The 21,768-nt window shown below is 50.6% G+C and overlaps 1 protein-coding gene across 4 annotated transcripts in view; it reads left to right on the forward strand.

Moving 5' to 3' along the window:
* LOC147124516 (carnitine O-palmitoyltransferase 2, mitochondrial-like) overlaps nt 1-21,768 on the forward strand; it is a 253,228-nt gene that overhangs the window by 220,004 nt on the left and 11,456 nt on the right. For 2 of the 4 annotated variants that reach the window (XR_015078462.1, XR_015078464.1), the window contains one exon: nt 9,888-9,999. Coding sequence is in view for 1 of the 4 variants with exons in the window: in XM_085988559.1 (XP_085844685.1) it covers nt 9,891-9,999 (109 nt within the window). In the remaining 3 variants the exon portion in view is untranslated. The remainder of the gene's footprint in view (nt 1-9,887; nt 10,000-21,768) is intronic. The other 2 variants (XR_015078463.1, XM_085988559.1) reach the window with 1 other exon arrangement.

Consider the following 21,768-nt stretch of genomic DNA (forward strand, 5'->3'; position numbering starts at 1 on the left):
GGGTGGAAACCCAATTGGAGGGATTCAAGCATGGAGTTTGGGAAAGATGGGCACGGATTTGGGAGGTGACAGCTAGTTCAAGGACTTTGGAGAGGAAAGGGTGGTTGGAGATGGGGTGGTTGTTTGCAATAACATAGGGGTCAAGGATGGACTTTTTGAGGAGCTGGGTGATGATGGCAGATTTAAAGGGGAGGGGAACAGTACCTGAGTAGAGAGAACTGTTAACAATATTATCTAACATGGGGGGCCAGGAAGGGAAGTTGGGTGGCCAGTAGTTTGGTGGGAATAGGGTTGAGGGAGTAGGAGGTGGGTCTCATGGACAAGATGAACTCAGAGAGGGCATGAGGGGAGATAGAAGAGAAAGATGCGAGTTTAGGACTAGGGCAGGGGGAAACATTAGGGAAAGTTTGGCCCGGTGGACTATGGGAAGGGAGGGATTCGGCAGAGGCAGCTGAATGGATGATCTCAATCTTAGTGACAACAAAGTCCATGAGCTCCTCGCATTGTTGTTGGAGGTGATGGTGGAACAGGAAGGGGAGAGAGGTTACAGACGGTGGTTTATTGTGGAGAAGAGAAGCCAGGGGTTATCTTTGCATTCCAGGATGATCTTGGAATAGTGAGCAGTTTTGGAAGAAGAGAGCAGGACCCAATAGTACTTTATGTGGTCCAGCCAGATCTGGCGATGATAGGCTAAATCAGTTGTCCGCCATATACGTTCAAGTCTGCACCCTTGGATTAAGGGAGCAGAGATGAGGGCCGTACATGGGGGAATGGCCAGGTTGAGAGCGACTAATGGTTTTAATGGGCACAAGGGCATCAAAGGTGGAGGTGAAGGTGTGATTGAATGGATGTCGTGGTGAATGGCATGCCATAAGCTAGACTGTTGGGAATTTGAAAGCGCATTTGTAAGTAACTTGGGGGAGAGTATTTTCTAGGGGCGGTCACAGAAGGAAGTGTGGTTGCGGGGGGAAGGGACATGTGGGTGGAGAGTAATACAAGGAAGTGATCAGAGATGGTCTTATCTGTGATTGACAAGATGGGAGTAGTGAGGCCACGTGAGATGGCAAGGTCAAGTATGGGTTGAGGAGTTTATATGAAGGGAGCGATTAAGGGAGATTAGGAGGGTAGTGAACTCAGAGGAGAGAGAGCATGATGAGTTGAGATGGAGTTTGAAATCACCGAGGATGAGAAATTGCTCGGTGCAGAGGCTGAGGGAGGGAAGCAGTGAAGATATCTCACTGAGAAATTTGGCATGGTACTTGCGTGGGTGGTAGAGAATTAGGATTTTAAATGAGAGGCGAGAGGGGTGGAACAAGGTGAGATGGTCAAAGGAGGAGAAGATGCCGGAGGAGAAGATGTCAGATGAGTAGGGGGACAGACCAAGGTGCGATTTGGTGATAAGAGCAATCATGGTGGTTTGGGCGGGGTAAGTGATGGAAGGTATAACCATGTGTGAAGGCTTCATTTAGGGGGAAGGTGTCATCAGCCCTCAGCCAGGTTTCGTAAAGGTCATTACGTCGATGCAATCATCCACGATAAGCTAAAGGATGGCATGGGCCTTGCTCACAATTGAACTGACATTCTGGAGGGAGATGAAGATTAAGCCTGAGACAGCAGCAAGCACAGTATCATAGTGGTTATGTTACTGGACTAGTAATCCAGAAGCCTGGACTAATGATCCGGAGACATGAGTTCATAATCCCACCATGGCAGCTGGGGAATTTAAATTCAATTAATTAAATAAATCTAGAATAAAAAAGCGAGTATCAGTAATGGTGACCACGAAACTACCAGATTGTTGTAAAAACCCATCTGGATAACTAATTTCCTTTAGGGAAGTAAATCTGCCGTCCTTATCCAGTCTGGCCGAAATGTGACTCCAGACCCACAGCAATGTGGTTGGCTCTTAACTACCCTCTGAAATAGCCTAGCAAGCCACTCAGTTGTACCAAACCATGATGAAAAACAATAATAAGAATAAAACCGGATGGACCACCTGCCATCGACCCAGGCACCAGCTTTGGACATGACAAAGGCCAGCCCAGTCAACCCTACAAAGTCCTCCTCACCAACATCTGGGGGCTTGTGCCAAAATTGGGGGAGCTGTCCCACAGACTAGTCAAGCAACAGCCTGACATAATCATACTCACTGAATCATATCTTTCAGCCAATGTCCCAGACTCCTCCATCACCATCCCTGGGTATGTCCTGTCCCACCGGCAGGACAGACCCACCAGAGGTGGCGGCAAAGTGCTACACAGTCAGGAGGGAGTAGCCCTGGGAGTCCTCAACATTGACTCCGGACCCCATGAAGTCTCATGGCTTCAGGTCAAGCATGGACAAGGAAACCTCCTGCTGATTACCACCTACTGCCCTCCCTCAGCTGATGAATCAGTACTCCTCCATGTTGAACACCATTTGGAAGAAGGACTGAGGGTAGCAAGGGCACAGAATGTATTCTGGATAGGGGACTTCAATATGCATCTCCAAGATTGGCTCGGTAACACCACTACTGACCGAGCTGGCTGAGTTCTGAAGGACATAGCTGCCAGTCTGGGCCTTCGAGAGGTGGTGAGAGAACCTATTTCATCTCGTCCTCACCAGTCCATGACACTATTGGTAGTAGTGACCACCGCACAGTTCTTGTGGGGATGAAGTCCCGTCTTCACACTGAGGACACCCTCCATCGTGTTGTGTGGCACTACCACCATGCTAAATGGGATAGATTCAGAACAGATCTAGCAGCTCAAAATTGGGCATCCATGAGGTGCTGTGGGCCATCAGCAGCAGCAGATTTGTATTCCACCACAATCTGTAACCTCATGGCCCGGCATATCCCTCACTCTACCATTACCATCAAGCCAGGGGATCAGCCATGGTTCAATAAGGAGTGTAGAAGAACATGCCAGGAGCAGCATCAGGTGTACTTAAAAATGAGGTGCCAACCTGAGGAAGCTGTAACACAGGACTACATGCATATTAAAAAGCAGAAGCAACATGCTATAGACAGAGCTAAGCGATCCCACAATCAATGGATCAGATCAAAGCTCTGCAGTCCTGCCACATCCAGTCATGAACGGTGGTGGGCAATTAAACAACTAATGGGAGGAGAAGGCTCGGTGACCATCCCCATCCTCAATGATAGCAGAGCCCAGCACATGAGTGCAAAAGACAAGGCTGAAGCGTTTGCAGCTATCTTCAGCCAGAAGTGCCAAGTGGATGATCATTCTCGGCCTCCTCCTACGGTCTCCACCATCACAGAAGCCAATCTTCAGCCAATTTGATTCACTCCACATGATATCAAGAAACGGTTGAGCGCACTGCATACAGCAAAAACTATGGGCCCCGACAACATCCCGGCTGTCGTGCTGAAGACTTATGCTCCAGAAGTAGCCACGCCTCTAGCCAAGCTATTCCAGTACAGCTACAACACTGGCATCTACCCAACAATGTGGAAAACTGCCCAGGTATGTTCTGTCCACAAAAAGCAGGACAAATCGAACCCGGCCAATTACCGCCCCATCAGTCTACTCTCAATCATCAGCAAAGTGATGGAAGGTGTCGTCGACAGTGCTATCAAGCGACACTTACTCACCAATAACCTGCTCACCGATGCTCAGTTTGGGTTCTGCCAGGACCACTCGGCTCCAGACCTCATTACAGCCTTGGTCCAAGCATGTACAAAAGAGCTAAATTCCAGAGGTAAGGTAAGAATGACTGCCCTTGGCATCAAGGCTGCATTTGTCCGGGTGTGGCATCAAGGAGCTCTAGTAAAATTGAAGGCAATGGGAAACAGGGGGAATATTCTCCACAGGCTGGAGTCATACCTAGCACAAAGGAAGATGGCGGTGGTTGTTGGAGGCCAATCATCACAGCCCCAGGACATCGCTGCAGGAGTTCCTCAGAGCAGTGCCCTAGACCCAACCCTCTTCAGTTGCTTCATCAATGACCTTCCCTCCATCATAAGGTCAAAAGTGGGGATGTTCACTGATGATTGCACAGTGTTCAGTTCCATTCGTCCTGCTTTTGTAGCCACCATGTTAATCTAGATGGTCCAGTTAAGTTTCTGGTCAGTGGTAAGCACCAGGAAGTTAATGGTAGGGGACTCTGTGATTGTGGTGCTGTTCAAAGTCAGGAGAAGGTGGTTGGGCCTTTTCTATTAGTGATGGTCATTGCCTGACACTAATGTGGCACAAATGCTATTGGCTACTTATCAAACCAAGCCTGCAAGTTGTCCAGGTCCTGCTGTAGGCTGGCAATGTTGAGAATTCCCAGACCAAGCTCAACCTCCCTTGTATACCACTCCAACTCCATTCCTATTGGATCTACCTGTCGGTGGGACAGGATATACCCAGGGATGGTAATGGAGGAGCCTGGGATGTTGGCTGCCAGATATGACTTTGTCAGGCTTTTGCTTGACCAATCTATGGAACAGTTCTCCCAACTTAAGCACCAGTCTCTAGATGTTGGAGAGAAGAACATTACAAGGTTGACCGGGCTGAGCCTTTCCTGAGTTTTATCTTGGTCTGGTGCCTGGCCCATTTGATATTTCTCTCACGGCTCTTAATTTTACCAGTGCCATAAGCTCTAGGCTACAGTACTATACACACACACAATAAATATAGTCTGTTAAAGTGCACTTCTCTATCAATTGTCAGGAACTATACATATGGAGGAGGTAATAAGCACAGTAAGCAAGCAGGAGTTGTACTTCAGTTAGAGGCTCTGAAATTCCTCCAGTTGAGATCCTGGTGGCTATGCTGACCTCATGCCTGACGGTGCCCTCTAGCGCTGACCCTGCTAGAGATTGCAAGTGCCACTTTAGGGGAGAATTTGAATCTAATCTGCTTGGTGGGAAACTGATAGGATCGGAATGGTGACCATTTTATTGGAAAGTAAAATCAGGTGGAGTTAAAATTACCCCTCAGGTGTATCTCTGGCACCTGCCTGTCAGAAACTCTGGCAGCTGCCCACCCATGGAGATGGAGGTTGCCCAGACACCAGTTCCGTCCATTCAAGCCAAAGATGAACTCCAAGAAATCTCAGAGGCCAGGCGCCCCTGGTTCTCAGCTGTTTTTCTGATGACAAAACAAGTGAAACCCCCACAGAATTTTGGCACTAGTGTTTGGTAGAAAGTTTTCAAATTTGTAATTGATTATAGAAATAATGCATAAGCTGTCCTTTAAATCAGCTCAAATGTTATCATGTGCGATCGCTGTATAGGCCTGGTTCTGAGTTTGTAGAAATAATGCCACAGTGAAAGGATTGGGAGCGGGAAATGGAGTTGTGCTACGGTGAAGTTGGGGAAAGCAGTCTGATGACTCTCAGTGAGGTTCTTGATGCTTGAAAGCACCCAATGAGATAGTTAACTATTTTAAAATCTGAACTTTTACTCTTAAAATGTGCCTTTCTTTTCTAAAAAAATGTATTGTATTGGCTGCTTTTGGTGTATTTGGGGAAGTTGGTTTAAATTTCTCTCTTGTAACCCAGCTTTGTTTCAGATTGTTGTGACTATTTATGGTTCCATAATGTTGACATGGAGAGACAATTACTTTTTCTTTAAACATATCTCCACTCAAAACAGTTTATGTGACCTGTGCAGTTACAGAACTATGCCTGCACATTCTCAAAGTTATTGCATCTGCAGCATATTTACACAATGTTGCAGACATCACTGCAAGTACTGTACTTACTTCCACCAGTTGCAGTGAAATCTCACTGAGAGAAGTCAACTTTGAGTGTCTGCAGTAGCTCTGTTGATGTGGAAGGTATGGCAACAGATTTTACATGCACAAGTGCACTGTCTGATGCACTTAAACTGTAAGGCCTAGAAATTGGGTATAGCCCCGCTTGAGGCGTTAGAACTGGCGCTGCGCAAAGTTTATAGCCAGACGAAACTTATCGCTGCCTGGCGAGATATTGGGTTGCATCGCCCCCAAAGGGGATTGAGGCGCAAAATCAGATGTTGCACGGGCTCCTAAGGCGCAAAAGTTCAGGTGCTACCCAATATCGGCGCGGACGGGCGCAGCGCAGGTGATCTCAATTACCGGAAACCACGAGACTTCCAGGCGCCGGCCGGCTCTTAAAGGGGTGGGTCAGTCAGCCTGAGCTGCCACACTCAACGCCCTGTAGGCCTCAGAATCGGCGCTCGCCCTTCTCTGGCGCAAGAAACTTGGTCAGGATGGAGAAGGTAAGACAGAGAGCAGAGCGCTTCAGCACTGAGGCTCTGGACCAGTTGGTGTCTGCAGTTGAGCGCCGTCGAGATGTTCTGTATCCTGACAATGGCAAGAGGCCGAATCAAAAGGCTTACCGGCGATCTTGGAGGGAGGTTTCTCTGAGGGTCAACTCCAGCAGCATGGCGACCAGGAGCCCTGTTCAGTGCAGGAAGAAATTCAACGACCTCACTCGGGTCGTTAGGGTGAGTGTTGGTTATGCAAACTTCAGGGGACTGATTCCCTCCATCTGCACCTGACTTCGAGGACCCTGTTGCCATGATGCCCCAATGGCCATCTGTCAGCAAGCACCCATGGCCCTTTCTGGGCACACACATGGACATTTCACTCAAGGCCACATGTAAGGGCCCTTGCACCATGGGGGGCATGCGATGATCTCTCAAGGCCTCATGTAAGGGCTCTTGCACCATGGGGGGCATGAGATGATCTCTCAAGGCATCATGTAAGGGCTCTTGCACCATGGGGGGCATGAGGTGATCTCTCAAGGCATCATGTAAGGGCTCTTGCACCATGGGGGGCATGAGATGATCTCTCAAGGCATCATGTTACAGACCTTCCCCTTCTTTCCCCTGCAGTCCAAGCTGGTGACGATCCGAAAGGACCAGCGTTGAACCGGTGGCGGACCTCCACAAGTGGTCACTCTCACGGATCTCGAGGAGAGAGTGCACCAGATTCTTGGAGGACGTCTGTCTGGTCCTGTTACCACTGCAGCTGCCGACCCCATTCTCGACAGTGAGGGTAAGGCTCTCACCTTTTTCAGCTGTCTCCTTCCACTTGGTCCCCCCGCCAGCATGCTTCCTCAGTGTGCAGCCATGTCAGAGCCTTGCCGCAATCTGGCATGCCTTTCTGCCAACCTGTCCTTTTGCTAAAGCCACTCTTCCACCTCCCTGCTTTCAGATGATGCATCACCAACTCGGGCTCAATGCCCTGAAGCTGCCAGTGCCAGTGCCTCCGGAGGCGAGGATCAGGAGGAAGCCGGACCATCCGTTCCAATCTCAGGGGAGCATACACATCTACAGACTGGGGATAGTAGTTCCCTGGAGGGGAGCGGGGGGGCTCTGAGGATCAGCCAGTTGCCGGAACAAGCGGCATGCAGCAACGCAAGGGGGGTAGGCAAGTTCGGCCACCGTCTCCCCGGAGGGCAAGGCAGGTAGTGATGACTGCTGCACAGAGTGCAGAGGAGGTGTGTCACCTGGCTGAAATGAGCACCCAGGCCCGGCTCAGGCACACTGAGCTGATGGCTGCAGTGGGGAGGATGCCTCAGTCAATAGATACGCTGGCAAAGAGTGTGTTGGACTTCGGGGCAACAATGGAGAGGACTCTCCAGGGCTTCGGGGCAACAATGGACAGGACTCTCCAGGGCTTCGGGGCAACAATGGACAGGACTCTCCAGGGCTTCGGGGCAACAATGGAGAGGACTGTCGAGGGCTTTGGTCCAACAATGGAGAGGACTGTCCAGGGCTTCGAGGCCGCTATGGAAAGGACTGTTCAGGGCTTCGGACAATCCCTGGAAAGGTCTGTCCAGGGCTTGTCCGAGGCAGTGGAGCGGTCGGCACCGGCCTTGTCCGAAGCAATGGAAAGAGCTGTCCAGGGCTTCTCCGAAGCACTGGCACCTGGCTCACAGGTCCTCACTGCTGCCACGCAGTCACTTGCCGGCCTCGTCCACACCCAGATTGAGGCAACGTGAACTCTCACTGCAGCCACCCTATCTGCATCAGCTAGGATCACCCCGGGCCCTTCCAGTCCCATACAAGGCCAGGAATCAGTGGAGCATGTGATTGTGGCAGATGAGCCGAGCCGGTCCCCTCAGAGAGCCAGTGTGTCGTCCGACCATGGTGCAGGTGTCCTCTCTCGGCAGGTGACCATTGCACATGCCAGCGCTGGTACGTCTGCAGTGCAGCTGCCACCACCTGCAGGGCACACTGCTTCCAGCCATGCTCAGATCAAGCATCCTGCGTCCGCACCCTCCAAGCCCAGAGGTTGGCCAGGCCGTCCCTCAGGGGCTTCTGCGCTTCCACACAGTCAGCAGGCGTCCCCCAGCCTTCACCCCGCCACTGGGGTTCAATTACGTAGGAGCAGCAGGGAGGGAAGGGGCCGACCGCGAAAGAGAAGTCATTCTCCATCAAGGGGCCAGCAGTAGAGGGAGGTGCTGAGACGTTTCTTTGGCCAAATTCAAGGACACCCTCACCTGTTGTAATTGTTGGAAATGGTTTGTTTAGTTTTGCGGCTTTGCTGAAGAGTTAACTGTTATTTTGTTAGTTATGGTTTCTGTTGACATGACGTTGTTTTGCTGTAATGAAAGACTTTTGTGACAATAAAGAGAAGTTTTAATGTGCTATGGTGCACGTGACTAATTACAGTGATGCTGGCCTTCAGAGGCTTTCAAACATCCAAAGTGCGCAGGAGTAAAGACACTCATCGTTCCGCCAGAGGGGCCTCGATACGAGTCCTCATGAGCCTCTGATGGATGGCCCTTCCACTTTCAGGAGCCCTTCCATCTTCCTCCTCCTCCTCCTCCTCGTCCGCATGCTCCTCCTCCTCCTCCTCCTCCTCCGCCTGCTTCTCCAGGGTCAGAGGGAAGGTGATGAATTGACGCCTTCACCTATAAGGGGCAGCTGTAACTTGCTGGATGCAACAGTGCACTGCAACCTGAGAGATATTCACAATGTCCCCAATGGCTGACTGAAAGGATCCGTTGCCATAAAAATTGAGGGCAACAGTCAGTTTAACGGCCACCGACAGAGAGGTCATGCACCGTAGACGCGGCTGCAGATCCTCAGCAAGCAGGTGGCACAGCTCAGTAACAACGTCCCTCCCGATTCGGAGCCTTCGCACACACTGCTCCTCCGACATGTCAAGGTATGACACCTGCTGCCTAAAGACCCTCGCAGCATACCCTCGGATTGGCCGACCTCCATTGCCCCTCCTCCTTCTGGCCAATCCCGGCCCTCTCTCCCGCCGTCTCTCTGCCCCTTCATAGTGTTCGGCCATGAGGCCGTCGCCCTCCAAAGCATCTCCCATTCCGATGCCAGTTGGTCAAAAGGCTGTTAGGTCTAGTGCTCCAACTGCTCTGGACAGGTTTGAGGGTCCCAAGTACTCTAATGCTAAATTCCAAAAACTCTGCTCCACAGTAGCTCACCAACTCTCTCCACTAACGATCGCAATGAACAGGCCAAGTGGCTGAAGCTTCTATACTAGAGCTGTCCCCTTTAAATAGCGCCCCCCGACTCCGAGAAGGGCCTGCTAACGCTCCTTCGAACTGTCACTAATAGCGCTAGGCGTAAAGGCTCCGGGCGCCACCCAATATCCGCTCAGGCGCCCCTAAAAGGCGTTGCACACTGAAATGACGTCATGATCTGGGCGCGCGCAAACACTTAGCGCAGGCGTTAAATGTATAGTCAATATGGGAGTTGTCGCTATCTTCATTGCGCCCGCCCCAACATTGGGTAACACCCCAATTCTCGGTCTCTTTAGGTGCTAACCGCTGGCGCAAACAACTGAATTTCTAGGCCTAAGTCTTTAACTGATGAGTATTGTTTCATCACAGAAAAGAGAACCAGTATTAAAAAGATCGAGAAGCGTAATGTCTAAAGTCATGAGCATACGCAATGGTGAGGACCTTGCTAATGGAATGACCAATATCTTCAAATTCAGCAGATCAACACCTCAACTTCTGCGGACTCAGCACCTTCAGGAAATGGGGTATCTGCACCACACCTCCCAGCAACTGATGACAGCCCAAGCACAAGTCAAACCGTCTCTCCCGGTAGGAAATTTGCTTTGTTATGGAATTTATTATGAGACAGATTACTGTTTGTAAGGGTCACAGCGAAAAGCAGAAGAGTGGTCAGTTAAAACATCCATAGATGGAGAGGGCTCATCAATCTTTCGGTGAAATGAGATGTTTTAGCCCTATTTCAAGAGGCCATTTCCCATTCACCATTAAACACTGCAACCTCCTAAAGGAACACATCAGCTCAATTGTAACTAAGCTGAATTGTTATTTTATTGACCTTAGTTTTGTCTAAAAATGCTTTTAATTTCAGTTATATCTGCAACTGGTTGATAAACTCAGGTCAACAGCAGAGAGAAATCACAAGGGGGTGATTTCCATACAATGAATTGCACCACTTTTATGCCAATGGAAAAACTTGTGCCGCGAATGGTCTGTAGAGACATTTACATGAGATTTTCCTGGGTCAGTTCATTTGCATATCCATTGGAGTAGTGATTGGCGGAAATCCCATGTCAGATGGGTATAATCTGCTGGAGTGCATGGAATTTAGAGGGTAGCCTGTAAATTAAAAAAAAACTGTTTTGGCTGAAGACTGCAGCAGCAGCAGGTAAAAGAAGAAAGAACTTGCACTCTGTTGCACCTTTTACAACCTCAGGACATCCAAAGGCATTTTATAGCCAATGGAAGTACATTTGAAGTAATCATTTTTGTAATGTAGGGAAACATGGCAGATAACTTGTGCACAGCAAGGTCCCACAAAGAGCAATGAGAGAAATGACCAGATCATCTATTTTAGTAATGTTGGTTAAAGGATAAATATTGGCCTGGACACATTAGGAACAAGAGTAGGCCATTCAGCCCCTCAAGCCTTCTCTGCCATTTAATTAGATGATGGCTGATTTGCACCTCATCTCTTGATACACTTACCTAACAAAAATCTATCAATCTGAGTCTTGAATAGTTCAATTGGGGGAGAGAGTTCCAGATTTCCACTATCCTTTGTGTGAAAAAGTGCTTCCTGATTTCACTCCTGAATGGTCTAGCTCTAACACTAAGATGATGCCCCATTGTTCTCGGTTCACCCCACTAGAGGAAATAGTTTCTCTATATCTAACCTATCAGATCCTTATAGCATTTTAAATATCTCGATCAGATCACTCCTCAATTTTCTTTACTCAAGGGAATACAAATCCAGTTTATGCAACCTGTGCTCATAATTTAACTCTTTTAGTCCAAGGTCATGATATCCTTCCCGAGGTGCAGTGTTTGAAATGGGATGCAGTGCTTCCTCATTTTTGTATTCCAGCACCTTTGAGATAAAGGCCAACATTTCATTAGCTTTTTTGATTGTTTTTTGTACCTGTGCACAGCTTTTAATGATTTGTATACATGGACATCTAAATCCCTTTGCTTATCCTCATCTACTAGCCAGCCATATCTCACAATACAGGCCCTTAGGTTGCACCTAGGAGAAGTACTGGAATACCCAGGGAAATCACGGTGTTACGAAAGAATAGGTTAACTTGTGTTCACTGTGGATTTTATTGTAAAATTGAATGTACACTTGCTTTGGTTGTCATGGAGTTTAGAGTCATACAGGAATGAGTAATTTATTCAGCACTACTTTATTGTGGTGTGGAGATGCCGGAGTTGGACTGGGGTGGACAAATGTAAGAAATCACACAACACCAGGTTATAGTCCAACAGCTTTATTTGAAATCACAAGCTTTCGGAGCGCTGCTCCTTCTTCAGGTGAAGTGGAGAAATGCATAAAGACACAGCTTATATAGTCAGAGAATCATGTCAGATGTTTACAGGTAACCTTTCCAACTGCCATTTATCGCACCTCGGCAGAGAGATAATCACAGCAGTCAAAGGTGTGAATGGTGTCCAAACAGGTCAGTCAGGGAAACATTACATCAAAGAACAATGAGGTGGGGTCACAAGGGGTCAAATATTGCAGATGCTGGGGTCTGTATGAAAAACAAAAAAAGACAAAAAACATCACTGAAAAGACTACACGATAACATCAACAAGTTCCATCCCACCATCAAACTCGCCATGGACTACTCCTCAGAATCAGTCTCATTCCTGGACACACGAATCTCCATCAAAGACGGACACCTCAGCACTTCACTCTACCGCAAGCCCACGGACAACCTCACGATGCTTCACTTCTCCAGCTTCCACCCTTTGTTTTAAGAAAAGGAGATGTAATGATATCAGCAAATAGAGATGGTATTTGCCTGTTCGATTATGATGCCTTAACAGCATGTTTGCATGTATTGATTGCTTGTGCCTGACCAGCAGAGGTCATGTGACCGAGACAAGCAAGGCAGTTTAGTTTAGTTTCAGTTTCGTTCTAGATGCATCACTAGCATCATGTCTCCTGTAAATGCTGTTATAAAGAGTTGAACAAGCTTTAGATTAAAAGTCATTGGCCTAGAAATTCAGTATAGCCACTTTTGGGGCGGTAAAGTCGGGCGGGCGCTAAAGTTTGCGCCCGCCGGAAAGTGGAGGCCACTTCGCCGATATTCAGTAGCTTTGGCCAAGGAGTTTGCTCGAGCGCTAAAACTGGCATTGCACCCCTATCTTTAGGCGCTAAGCCGGCGGTGCAGACTGATACCGCCGAGGCCGGGCGCAGCGCAGGTGCGGTCATGTTTTGATTGACAGCAGACACCCTGGCGCCGGCCAGCTCTTAAAGGGGGAAGGGTCGACTTGGTCTGCTGCCACGCCCTGGATACTGCAGCCCTCCAGCTAGGCCTAAACACTGCTGCTGGAGAGAAATAGCGCCAGCAACGATGCAGAGGGCCCGTGAGCGAGCGCAGCGCTTCTCTGCCCATGATTTGAAGGTGCTGCTTAGGGGTTTGGAGAAGAGAAGAGATATCTTGTGCCCGGACAGTGGCAAGAAGGCTCCCAAGAGGCTGTACAGGAGAGCCTGGAGGGAAATCGCCCAGAGGGTCACAGCCAACAGCGATGTCCCCAGGACTGGTGACCAATGCCGGAAAAAGTTTAACGACCTCACTCGGTTGGTCAGGGTGAGTACCCTTTCCATTGTCCTCCTCATCCTTGCATGTGCACCTCACATTATGGGCAAAGGGACCTCAAAGGCCTAATGGCCAGCCCTCCTCCAGCAGCTATGGCACTGGCATGAACATCAATAGCACTTTCTGAACTTTACACACTGGCCAAGCTATTCGACCATGGGAGGCAGTGCACACAACAACAGGGCACCACACTGGCCAAGCTATTCCACCATGGGAGGCAGTGCACACAACAACAGGGCACCACACTGTACTTAGAGGCCGTCCTTTCTCTTGCAGGCCAAGCTGGCCCAGAATCTGAAGAGCCGGACTGTCACCGGGGGAGGCCGTGCCCAGTTCCAGGAGCTCAGTGACCTGGAGGAGCGCGTGGGTCGACTCATGGGTGCCCGGGTGATTGGCCCCGTTGCAATTGGAGATGCCGACCCTGTGCTGGGCCCCAATGGTAAGGACATGAGCGTTTGGACCTCTCTCGTTCCCCTTGCGCTTCAGATCTACATCCTTTGCCACTGTCCGACCAATGCGCATAATGCCACCACTCATGCCTCCCTCGCTGACGCCCTGTCCTCACTCTAAAGCTACTCTTGTGCCTTCCTGCTTTCAGCTGGTGAGGAGGAGGTCCCTGAGGCTGCGAGTGTCAGTCCCTCGGAAGAGGAGGACGACGAGGAGCAAGAGGAAGGCGGCACATCAGGGGAACCCTCATCCGCGCCAGGGGATGGCAATGGAGGGGACACGTCTTGCCTGGAGGAGAGCCAGGGGGAAGTGTTGCAGGGTGGTGTAGCTCCTTTGCCCAGTGGCGTCCAGCCACGCGGGAAGGGTCGGCCAGCTCGGCGGCCTTCTCCCCAGAGGGGGGAAGTGTTGCAGGGGAGTGCAGTTGCTGGGCCCAGTGGCGTCCAGCCACGCAGGAAGGGTCGGGCAGCTCGGCGGCCTTCTCCCCAGAGGGAGAGTCCGGCCTCCAGTCCGGAGACGGTCTTCGCCCAGGAGGTGCGCCTCCTTGATCAAATGTCCGCGGACTCGGATCATCGGCACACCGAGTTCATGGGGGTTGTGGGACGGTTGCCTGAGGCCATTGAGTCCCTGGCTCATAGTGTGGCCGATTTCGGGGCCTCACAGGCCAGGGGTTTAGAAGAACTCGTGGCAGCACAGGCCAGGGGTCACGAACAATTCGGGGCAGCACAGGCCAGGGGCCACGAAGAATTCAGGGCATCACAGGACGCGAGTCGGGCCGATTTCAGGGCAGCACAGGCAGCGAGTGCAGAGTTGATGAGTGGTGCCGTGCAGTCACTGGCTGGTCTGATGCGGGCACAGACCAGGGCAGTACAGGCACTCACTGCTGCCACACTCACTGTGTCACGCACGCATCGCCAGGGCACCCGCCGCGCTGCTGCAGCACAGCGGTCTGGGCTTCACCAGATTGCTGCGCTTGCTGCAGTGCCAGCCCGGCCGACTGCCAGTGTCTCTGGCGACCAGCGAGCGCCTGGCATCAGCCAGCTTGCCCCCATTGCTGCAGCCGCCACTGCCACTCCCCCAGCAAAGCTGCAACGAGCTGCTGGAGAGACTGATGCTGCCCAGCCACAGCTACAGCAGTCAGCAGCCGGCCCCTCCAGGGCCGGAGCTCGTCTAGGCCGACCCCCAAGGGCATCTGCCGTCACGCAATGTGCCCCTCAGGAGCCTTCCCCCAGCCTTGCAACACCCACAGGGCCCAGGTTGAGGCGGAGCAGCAGGTCGGCCAGGGGCCGGAAAAGCCTGGACAAGGACTCGCCCTCTCGGCACACAAAGTAGAGTGTGTTGCCAAATGTTTTTTTATATGGGAGTGTTTGTGTTCTGTATGGGGGGGTTTGTCTTGGTAAGGCCGAGGATGAAGGCCATTTGGATGGACAAGTTTTGTTATTCCTCCCCAGGTTGTGGGAGTGAGATATGTTTTTGACTGTTTTTTGGGGGTCTTGTCTGTTTTTGGGTTTCATGTGGGAAGGGCCCTGAGTTTGTTAAATAAAGCTTTTCATTTATTCAGCTTGTCCATGTGTGATGTTTCAAGTGGTTGTTGCGTTAACCGGCTGAGGGCTTGCGGAGCGGCTGCATTCATGTGCGTTCATTGCCACAAGCCATTCCCTGACAGGGGGCCTAGAAGTGTCGTTCAATAAGCCGCCGACGGACGGCCCTTGGACCTTGTGGCTCCCTCCTGGGCTGGTACTCCTCCTCCTCCTCCTCCTCATGGTCCTCCTGCTCGTCCTCCTGAGGTGGTGGTCCAACGTGAGGTGGCAGTGCCTGAGTCCTGCGGATAGCCAGGTTGTGCAGCATGCAGCAAACGACGACGAACTGGGAGACTCTATCCGGCGAATACTGTAGAGATCTGCCGGAACGATCCAGGCAGCGGAACTGTTGCTTGAGGATGCCAATCGTTTGCTCTATGATGTTCCTTGTGGCTTGATGGCTTTCGTTGTATGCCTCCTCAGCAGGGGTCCTGGGCGCGCGGAGCGGGGTCATGAGCCATGTACACAAAGGATAGCCTTTGTCCCCGATAAGCCATCCTCTTGGGGGAGGCTGTGCCTGGAACATGTCAGCCACAGTAGTCTGGCGCAGGATAAATGCATCGTGGCTGCTTCCTGGAAAGCGGGCATTGACAGCTAGGATGCGCTGCCTGTGGTCACACACCAGCTGTACATTGAGGGAATGGTAGCCCTTCCGGTTGCGGTAATCCTCGGCATTGTCGATAGGCGCCCGCATAGCCACATGCGTGCAGTCAATGGCGCCCTGCACCATGGGGAAGTCGGCGATCCTCGCAAATCCGACTGCACGCTGCTCCTGCCTCTCTAGGGTCATGGGGAAGGAGATGAATTGGTGTCTCCTTGCGAAAAGGGCATCGGTGACCTGCCGGATGCAGCGATGCACGGCGAACTGGGAGATGTTCGCTATGTCCCCAGCAGCGGCTTGGAAGGAGCCACTTGCATAAAAGTTCAGAGCCACCGTGACCTTCACTTCCACCGACAGAGACGTCCTGCACATCAGCTGTGGACGCAGATCTCTGTGAAGCAGCTGGCAGATCTCTGCAACCACCTCCCTTCTGAAGCGCAGCCTCTTAACACAATGCGCGGCAGTCATGGTGAGATAGGACACCTGCTGGCGGTATTCCCTGAGTGGGTAAGGCCTACGTTGCCGACGCCTGATGGCCCCTCTGTGTCTAGGCATGGCTGCCCCTCTCACACAGCGTCTGCGAGCCCTTCGCACATAATGCTGGAACTGAGGGTTGGAACCCCATGCAGCCCCCATAATATACTTGCAAACAGTGAAATCACAATGAGACAAATTTGCAAGCTCTGGCCAGAAGCCAAAAATACCTCTCCTATGTTGGCCCAATTCAGTAAGGTCTCTTCCTTGGTCTCTGTCCAGAAATCCGTAGCACTAAAGTCATTGCAGCAAAATGGCTGCCCTTTATAGTTCAGTCTAAGTGCCCTTTAATTAGCGCTCCCCGAGGCCCGCAGGGCCTCTGATGCGTTCCACTTCACAGTTCTTAACAGCGCCACGCCCACATTGGGCGGGCGCCACTGAAGTTCCGGTTTGGGGCGCACAAACGGCGTTGCACGCCGAAATGACGTCATAAGCTGCGCGCGCAGCTGAGCGCGCGCAAACACTTTGCGCCGGCGCTAAATGTCAACTGAAGTTGGGCGTAGGCACAGATCGGTCTGCGCCCGGGCGCTAAGTGCCTAGCGCTCGAAATCTACCCCTCTTATGGCGCTAACGGCTGGCGAACGCAACTGAATTTCTAGGCCATTCTCTTTCATAAATGTCTCGTCATTGAACCCACAAAGAAATCAATACACTCACCAGCAATGTCAAAGCTAAGCCTTTCCGTATGGCAAGTTTGACTATGGCATAGTAAGCTATAACTATGTATGACACATGATCTGAAGCATACTGTTTTGGCAACAAAACCATGTCTTTAAGACCCCAATTGTCCACTCAATGATCAATCGTGGGGACATATGCCACACAGTTGTGTTCCTCTGCTACTGTCAGGCCACTCTTTGTGGGGTCGTTATCAATGGAAACAAGGAACAAGCTTTGTTAACCAGAAGCCGCCATTGATCTGATTTTCTTCCCTGAAGAGCTCAGGGAGGGCCGAATTTCAACAGATGCATAAGAATTAGGAACAGGAGTAGGCCATACAGCTCCTTGAGCCATTCAATAAGATCCTGCCTTATCCCCATATCCCTTGATTCCCCTAGAGTCCAAAAATCTATCTATCTCAGCTTTGAATGTACTCAACAACGGAGCATCCACAGCTCTTTGGGGCAGAGAATTCCAAAGATTCAAAACCCTCTGAGGGAAGAAATTCCTCCTCATCTCAGTCTTAAAAGGCCGACCCTTTATCTAAGACTATGTCCCCTAGTTCTAGACTCTCCAGCCAGGGGAAACAATCTCTCAGAATCTATCCTGTCAATCTCCCTCAGAATCTTATATGTTCCAATGAGATCACCTCTCATTCTTTGAAACTCCAGAGAGTATAGGCCCAATCTACTCAATCTCTCCTCATAGGACAACCTATGAATGCAACATGACAACTTCCAGTATATCTTATATTGATATGTAGGATCCTTTGCATGTTGTCACACAGAATCGGTACATTGAGGGAGTGGAAACCCAATTTTTTTAATTCATCCTTGGGCAAGGCCAGCATTTATTGCCCAGCACTCTTTGTCCTTGAGAAGGTGGTGGTGAGCCACCTTCTTGAGCCGCAGCAGTCCATGTGGGGGTACTTACATAGTGCTGTTCAGTATGGAGTTCCAAGATTTTGACCCAGCGATGATGAAGGAATGACAATGCGGGCTGGATTTTCAATGGGCCATGAAGGCATGATTGGAGACGTGTGGGGGGTTAAAATCGCGAAAACTGGCGGGCAGGACCGCCCCCCCCCCCCACCGCCTGGTTCCCGACTCCAAGCAACTTTAACTCAGTCGTGTCTAATAGTCCCGACTCCGTCCCACCTCCAACAGGCGGGATCGGTCATTAAGGTCCTTAACAAGCACTAAATAGCCTCTATAATCCTATTTTGAAAGGCCCTTGCGAATTTAACCCTTTTCCCACGTGAAATACGCCTGGTGGGAAACACGATGGTGAAACCTGGCGGGAGCACTACTGGATTGCTGACTATCAGCTGCAGGTCAACCATTAAAGAGGAGATTTGATTAGCCATCATTTGCAAGTGGCAGGACTTTGTTGTCTCAGGTCTGGGGGAACTTTTAGAAGGCATAACCACAGCTGTGGAAGTTTGGAGCCTGACACCCATCTCCAGTGTGACCTCCTGGGAAATCCCTCTCGCCACCTTCACTGAGCGCTTCCTCAACTGAAGCATATACCAGAAGCATGGGAGCCATTTATTTCCTTCCCTTCTGGGCATTAGATGAACTCGAGCACCAGCCGCGGCACCAGCAGAACCAGGAACAACAGCAGCACCAACAGCAGCAACAGCAACAGGAGCGCTAGGCTGCTGCTCACCCACCTGAAGCTGCACAGGCCAGAAGGGGCCAGCACTTGGAAGCCCGTCGGCGCAGGAGATACCCCCCAAACAGGGTCTACAGACACAGGATCAGCTATCTCAATATGTCTGAGCAACAGTGCCAAAGGCGGCTCCGACTTTCGCAAGAGGTAGTGAGTGACATCTGCGCAATGCTGCAACAATACCTGCAGCCCAGAGGACCAGGTGGATAAGCCTTACCAGTGGCCGTCAAAGTCACCACCGCACTCAACTGTTTTGCCTCAGGCTCATTCCAGGGATCAGCAGCAGACATCAGCAGCATCTCCCAGGTGGCTGCACATGTAGTGTATGTAACCTGTACTACCTTAAGAGGATACCTTAAGATGATGGACTACTTTTTGATGGCTCCTGTATATTGTAGTACCGGTGGTGACCACACCGGTATATAAACCCTGCGGAGCAAAGTGTATCTCAGTTCAGCCCTGACCCTCAATCACTAAAGACCTGTTTACTTACTTCTGTAGTCTGTGTCCTGTTATTCAGTATAACTGCATTTGAAAACACAGACTCAACAGTGGCGACGAGTCTGATCTTACCTAGCGGCAGTTTTGCATCAAAGGAAGCTTCGTCCTCAGAAACGGGCGTCGAACAAGGGCATCCGCCCTCAACATCCTGCTGAGCACTGCATCGCACGGGAGGCCATCGGGAACCCGGGTTGGTTTCTGGCCACGAAGTCAAACATCAGTGAGCATCCCTTCGACGACAGCGGCGGGTAAGCCCGATCGAGCGGCACGGGGGGGAAGTCGGCCGAGTTGTCAGTGGGAGAAGGGGAGGGAAAACGACGAAAGGGCGGAGAACACGACCGCAGCCGGTGTCAGGGGCCGGACTGCAATCGGGGCAGAGACGCGCAGCAGCCAGAAAAGCGTTTATGGCCACAAGGACCGCGGGAGCGGCGGGGAACAAGAGCAGCGGCGCAGGGGAAAATAAAGGGCCGCTGGGAGGCGTGGACGGCAACAGCGCGGGAATCGCCATTTTGAGTCGGCGGGGGAAGAAGACAAGCGCGGGAAAAGCCGCCAAGCGCGGGAAAAGCCGCCATCTTCAATTTAAAAAAATAATATCCGAAGGGAAAGGAGAAACTCAGCAAGGATGCCAAAAACGGGTAACATCACTGCTTTTGATAACGATGTGGAAGATTGGGCCACTTATGTGGAACGCATCGAAGTTTACTGTACAACGAATGAGGTACCGGATGATAAGAAAGCACTAACCCTATTAAACTCGATGGGTGCGAAGACGTACAGGTTATTAAGGAACCTTGTAACACCAGACAAACCGGTAGGGAAGAGTTTCGTGGATATTGTTACTATCCTGCAGGAGCATTTAAACCCCACGCCGCTGCTGATAGCGGAACGATTTAAATTCTACAAAAGAATTCAACTTAAAGAAGAAAGCAACGCTGAATTCCTAACAGAACTGCGCAAGTTATCAAAGTACTGCCAGTTCGGAACAGGACTAGCAGACGCACTGAGAGATAAGTTTGTGTGTGGGCTCCTAAGAGAAGGAACCCAGAAGCGACTGCTAGAGGAAAAGGACCTTACGCTGGACAAAGCTTTCAGCATTGTAGCATCCCACGAGGCAGCAGCACGGGGCGCTGCAGAGATACAGCAAAGGCCATTGGAATTCAGCACCAATGAAATGGCATTGGGTACAGTAAAGTGCTATCGTTGTGGAAGGACAACGCATGACCAGAACCAGTACTGGTTCAAAGATAAAGAATGCAGGCAATGTGGCAAACTTGGTCACATAGCGAGAGTATGCCGGTCAGGAAAAGAGACCAGCAGCAAAAAGTCACCGCAGGAGAAGTACAAAAAAGTACACAAGGTGACAGAGAACAGTTCGGATGAACAGAAGACGGATTCAGACTCCAGCAGTAAGCAACTGGGTTGTCTGAAAATACATAATGTGGGTAACACAGCAGACCACCAAACTATCTGGGTCATGCTTCGGATAGCAGGAGTCCAAGTGAAGATAGAATTGGACACTGGGTCGGCATTAACGGTCATGAATAAGCAAGATTACAAAAGGTTATTCTCGCACATTCCCCTGAGGGATACGGAGATTGTATTGAAAACATACACGGGGCAAATAGTATACCCCAAAGGAAAGATAAAAGTAAATGTGGTCTACAATGGTAAAGAAAGTCAGAAAATGGACTTGTATGTGTTACCTGATGGAGGTCCGCCACTACTGGGACGGGAATGGATCCGGAGAATAAATGTGGACTGGCATTCCATACAAGCACTGACTGTAGATGCCTGTAAGGAGGACGACGTCAAACCTAAACGACTGTCCAAAATCTTAGACGATGCTAAGGAGGTGTTCCAACAGGGACTTGGAACACTGAAAGGAATTACAGCAACCATCAAGGTTGAAGAACATGCAAAGCCAAAATTTTTCAAAGCCAGACCGGTGCCTTATGTGATACGACCTGCTGTGGAAGCTGAGCTGGAAGGGCTAGAACGTTCAGGGGTACTGTCCAAGGTGGACTGGAGCGAATGGGCTACACCCATTGTTCCTGTCATGAAGCGTTCGTTGAGCAACAAGCCGGGGGAACCTGGGAAGGTTCGCATCTGTGGCGACTTCAAGATCACTGTTAATCCAGTTCTTCACATGGTGCAATATCCGCTTCCGCGGATTGAAGATATCTTCGCTTCGCTGTCTGGCGGGAAACACTTCACTAAGATAGACCTGGCGCAGGCGTACCTACAGATGGAAGTTGATGAAGCATCACGTCAGTATCTCATGATCAACACGCATAAGGGCTTATATCGGTATAATAGACTGGTTTTTGGAGTGGCAAAGGGCCATGGAGCAGGTATTGCAGGGAATCCCAGGCACACAATGCTACCTGGATGACATCCTGATTACAGGAGATAACGATAAGGATCACCTCGCGAATTTGGAGCAGGTGCTCATCAGATTGAAAGAATATGGGCTCAGAGTTAATCGCCAGAAATGCGAGTTCTTTCAAAAGCGAATCTCGTACTGCGGCCACGTCATTGACCGGGAGGGGCTCCATAAGTCACCTGACAAGATTGAAGCTGTTGTCAAAGCTCCTGCACCGGAAAATGTATCCCAGTTGATGTCGTTCCTCGGGTTGGTTAACTATTACCACAAGTTTCTTCCAAATTTATCCACGGTGTTACACCCGCTAAACACTCTTTTGCAAATGGGAATACCATGGAAGTGGAGCGATGATTGTAAGCGGGCTTTTCAAAAGAGCAA

This window comes from Somniosus microcephalus, chromosome 1, assembly GCF_052327205.1.
Source record: "Somniosus microcephalus isolate GS21.2 chromosome 1, FLI_Smic_1.0, whole genome shotgun sequence".
In the NCBI taxonomy this organism is placed as follows: domain Eukaryota; kingdom Metazoa; phylum Chordata; class Chondrichthyes; order Squaliformes; family Somniosidae; genus Somniosus; species Somniosus microcephalus.